Genomic DNA, 4,871 nt, shown 5'->3' with positions numbered 1-4,871 from the left:
TGATAGTGTGCTTTAATTTAATGGAATTGTTATGGTTATTTAGGGTATCTAGGAAGATTTTAAAGTCCCCTTCAGAGTATGGCCAAACACCCCATATGTCATCTAAAAAGCGAAAGTAATGAAGGGGTTTTTTGGTGCATTTTTGGAGGGCCGAGGTTTCCCATTCTGCCATAAAAATATTGGCATAGGCCGGGGCAAATTTCTTTCCCATCGCCGTTCCCTTGATTTGCAAAAAGGATTCTCCATTAAATTGAAAATCATTTCTGGTCAGATTAATTTCCAGTAATTTTAATAGTTCTTTGTCCGGTCTTTTTTTGTCTGGATATTTATGGAATATGTTTTTAACGGTATTTATTCCCTCACTGATGTCTATATTGGTGTACAGACTGTCAATATCCACTGAGAATAAAAACGCATCTTCAGGGATATGTAGTTTTTTAACAGTATCGACAAAGTGATAAGTGTCCTTAATATAGCTTGCATGTTTCACTGATAGTGGATTCAAGAAATAGTCCAAGTATTCAGCAGTGTAATACGTTTCACTATCACAATCAGAAACTATAGGTCTCCCTGGAGGCACTTGAAATGGTATGCTCCACTGAGCTTGATTCTTGTGAATTTTGGGCAGCATATAAAAAATTCTAGGTCTGGGTTCGGATGAACCCAACAAATATGTTTTTTGTTTGTTATTAATGAATTTCTTTTGCTGAAGATTGTCAATTATTTTTTCAATCAATGGAATTGTATCCAAATAAAGTGGTTTTTTCAATTTGGAATAGTATGTCTTATCATTAAGTTGTCTGTATCCCTCTTGTAAATATTGTTCTCTGTCAAGAATAACTATTGCGCTGCCCTTATCTGCTGGTTTGATTATAATCTGTTTGTTTTCCCTCAGTTCCTTAAGAGCTGCAAATTCTTCTGAGGTTAGGTTTGGTTTAACTTTAACGGGATGAAAATGATTTTGAAAATAATCTAAATCAGCTTTAACAAAATCAAGTACCTGAGGTGGAAGCTGGCTCATCGGTGGCGACCATTCTGATTTAGGGGTGAAAGGTCGAGGTTCTGATTTGTTTTTAGCTCCATAATGTATGGCTAGTTTGATGCGTCTGTGATATTGTTGAATGTCGTGTTTGCACTGTAATGATAATTTTTTGTTATAATGAACTGTGGGAATAAAATTTAGGCCCTTACTGAGTAGGTTGGATTGTTGCTCTGAAAGTTGAAATGTTTTGGAAAGGTTGATCACATTCTTATTCCCCTCCCGTATCCACGGGCTTGTGGGGATGTTTAATTTACATACTCATTCCAGTGTAAAAGCATACATTTGGCCGTATTATTGGTCCAATGAACATAATCATGACCCGTAGTGAACTGATCCTGAGGTAAAGCAGGAATATGGTTGTCCAAACCTGTGATGAACTCGTTCAGATGATGAAGAAGAGCCTGCTCGCTTTGGGGAAGTTCAGGAGAAAAGTTAACCACAGGAATGTGGATAGTAGCATTAGGGAATTTGTTCATAGCTGTTTTTAAAGCTCTTTTAAGTTCACTTACTGGAGCGTTCTTGTCCCTCTGTGCTCTGTTGTTAATGCCAAAAGATAACACCAGTTTCTCCACGGTAACCTCAAACGAAGCTTTCTCCATCACAGCTTCTGCATGGATCCATTTAGCTCCTGGAAAACTGTCTATTTGTACATCGTTGGCTGCAAAAGGTGGAAGTCTTGCAACATTGGAGTCTCCCAAAATCAGGCATTTCTCACGGATGTGCAGATTCCAACCATGCTTGGTTTGCTGAGCATGTTTTGTAGGTGTGCATACCTGGGGTTCTGGAGAAGACGGTGGAGTAGAGGAATCTTCTTGAGCTGGTTCCATCCGTAGTCGTGTTTGGACGCTGCATTTAAGCTTTTTAAGGTTCACCTCTCCTAGTTTAAGAGGAGTTGAAGGTGGAGGAATGGTGGCTCGCTGTCCTCTCCGGTTGGTCGACGGGTCCTGTTGTTCCTCCTGGTGTGTAAGGTCAACCACCTCTTCTTCTTCTTCTTCTTGCTGAGGCGCTTCTGGTGGTGGCTGTGTTGGAGCTCCAGTAGGACGATCTGGGATCTTAGGATCAGTCATTTCCTTCTTGGCAGGTGTCCTCAGGCCTGGCATCCTGCTCTGTGCTTGTCTTAGTTCTTCCAAAGTTGGTGGAACCAGATCTTCAACCTCTAGGTCCTCGGGAGCAGAATCAGAGTGGTAGCTCTCCTCACCATCACTATGGTCAAAGATGTTGGACCAGTCGCCTGTGGTTGTCTTCTTCATATCTTGGTTTGTGGAGGGAACTCTGGGTTGTTGTAAGGCTGGTGCAGGAGCAGCATCATGGATTTGTGCGGTTGTTACGATCTGCTGGTTGGGATGAGGTGGGACCACCGTAGCATCCGTGTGGGCTTCTGTCGAGCTGGTCCTCCTGCCCGCTACGATGTCAGCATAAGATGGTTTTGTGTGCGTTGTTTGGCGCTGAGGTAGTCCTCTGTCCTTGATGATCCAGCTAGATGTAGGTGCAGTTTTCTCCCTCCTCACTCTGGGGGCTTCATTGTCTTCTTCTGCAGTAGAAGGGTGTTGTCTGGGTGCCACCATGGTGGAGCTCACATCGCCCAGTTGAGCCACAATAGCAGCATGTGTGTGATCCAGTGTGTCATCTTTGAGTCGGCGACCCAGGTTCCTCTTAGCCCAGGATGTTGACACTTCAAAAGGAGCTGTCCAGTCCTGATTGGGAAATTGTTGCAGCTCTCCAATCTGCTCATCTAAGCAGCGATCATAGTGGTTTTGAAGCACTGTGATGGTTGCTTCTGCCCAATTTTTGGCATTTTCTTCAATGAATTTTTTGGTCTCTGGATTAGGCATGGCCGGTTGGATGAAATTAGTCAAGTTTTTAACCATTTTGTGCAGTGCTGGGGGATAATCAGGCTGTGACACATTATTGAGATGGTGCACCGCTTTGATCAGTTTGTAAATGGTTCTTACTTTGGCTGGAAAGTCTGGATCATCTGATTGAGTACGTTGATTTTCAGGATCAGGGCGCCCCCTGGTGTTTGTTGTGCGCCATCTTCTTTGATTAGGAAATCCCCTCTGTGTAGTATAGCGTCTTCTTGTCCCATCTTCATTCCCCTGGTTTCGGTTTGTGGATACAGGAATCCAATTACGTTCTCCATCATCTCTGTAGCGTTGTCTTGTCCGGTAATCGTTCTCACGGTTGTAGTTGGCGGGTCTAGGAGCCCAGTAGCGTTCGTTGTCAGCTCCATAGCGGTCTCTTGTCCGGCCGTCATCCCATCTGTTGCGGTTGGAGGAGCTGAAATAACCGCTGGTGTCTCGTTGTTGATCCCTGCTGCGATTTCTGTCATCCCTGACGTTCGCCTCTCTTCTGTGGGCTGCATAATACGGTCTCGTATTCCGGGAGGAATGGTCGCTGGGGAATCGAGGTTCTTGCCTGAAGTATCTGGCTCCACGTTCCCCGTCGTCGCGTCGAACCGCTCTCCGTCCTCTGTTGTGGTCCACCGTCGTCCACGAATCGTCCTCAAAGTGGGCCGGCATGTCTATGTTTTATCTTGTAGTTTTAAATAAACTATCAACCGTTCATCACATAGTAGCTTTAGCCAAACTGCTATGTTTAGGCATGAAAAAGGCTTTCTATGTTGCAAAAGGCACTTTAATGAAGTTGCAGGTTTTAGTACAACTTTTCTACATAAAACAAGCCAAAAATAGCAACGTTTCGGTTTATAATAAAACCTTCATCAGGCTGGCTTGTTTTAAATGTTCAAACTTACAAAAATAGTCCTTCGGAAAGTCGTAATGTGGTCCGAGCAAAAGTCTCCCTGGAAATGAGGGAAATCTTCCCGTATCACAGTCTAAAAGGCGCTAACAGGTGTGTGGAACCAATCAAAGTGAGTCTCTGACTGTAGTGGGACGATCCTCCAGCCATCCAGTCATCTCATTGGTTCTCTTCTTCTGGTGCCTTCAGGGACATCACGAATTATACAGTTCCCATGTAAATAAACTGATCTTACAGAGAAGGATCTTTCCTAAGAATTCACATCATATTTTTATATTTAAAGCATGTTAATAGATCCTTTTAAAAGAATACATTCCTCCAAGTAGGAGGATAAACATAGATCAACCTTTTAACGTACATTCCTAACAGAGTTTTAATATGCATTTTAACATACATGTAGATCTGAATTTTAATTAACATTTTATAGTAAATATTGTACATGTATTTTAAACTGTGTTTTAACCCGTATTTAACCAAGTTTTTACATGTATTTTAATCCAAATAAGTTTTAAAGGATTTTAAACATACATTCGATACCCATTACCGTTCTGTAATGAAACATTGGTCTCATATAGACCCAAAATAGTCACTCATAAAAGAGGAAATAATACAAGCAATAATACAGTAGTTTCTAAACGTGCATACAATCCACCATATGAGTACCTTATAATCAGATATTCAGATATAATGCAAAACTAGATAGATTTCAGAAGTGCAAATTAATTATTTTTTTAGGTTTTTCATGGTGTAGAGGATTCAATTGTTTCTTTTCAAGTCCGTATACAAACCATTGTACAGTCTCCCCTATCACATACAGTAAAGCAACAGTGATAAAACAAAGCCTCGGTAGGCAGTAGGGTCTCCTGAAAACAGTCCAACGATATTGAAAGTTCCCACACCTAAATAAGTTTAAATAAGAACCAACCTATCATCTTGGGAAAGCAGGTTGACAGGAGGCACGGGCTGGTTAGGGGAAACAAAATAATATTCTGTCACCGAAGGTGACAGAATAGAAATGCTCTGGCCATCACTGCTCCTAACTTTCCCCCGGTGTGGACCGTATTTCAAGGCC

The 4,871-nt window shown here is 42.0% G+C and overlaps 1 protein-coding gene across 1 annotated transcript; it reads right to left on the bottom strand.

Annotated features, from left to right (window-relative positions):
- Positions 1–1,354: 1,354 nt before the first annotated feature.
- On the bottom strand, positions 1,355–3,565 carry LOC118561268. Its single transcript, XM_036133237.1, has 2 exons — positions 1,552–3,565; positions 1,355–1,450 (listed from the first exon to the last, which is right to left on the bottom strand). The coding sequence occupies exons 1-2, from the start codon at positions 3,559–3,561 to the stop codon at positions 1,355–1,357; spliced, it is 2,106 nt and encodes a 701-aa protein (XP_035989130.1). The 5' UTR covers positions 3,562–3,565.
- Positions 3,566–4,871: the final 1,306 nt, after the last annotated feature.

This window comes from Fundulus heteroclitus, unplaced genomic scaffold (assembly GCF_011125445.2).
Source record: "Fundulus heteroclitus isolate FHET01 unplaced genomic scaffold, MU-UCD_Fhet_4.1 scaffold_59, whole genome shotgun sequence".
NCBI classification, from domain to species: domain Eukaryota; kingdom Metazoa; phylum Chordata; class Actinopteri; order Cyprinodontiformes; family Fundulidae; genus Fundulus; species Fundulus heteroclitus.
Note: the sequence above shows the minus strand (reverse complement) of the source record. Positions and strands in the feature narration are given on the sequence as shown.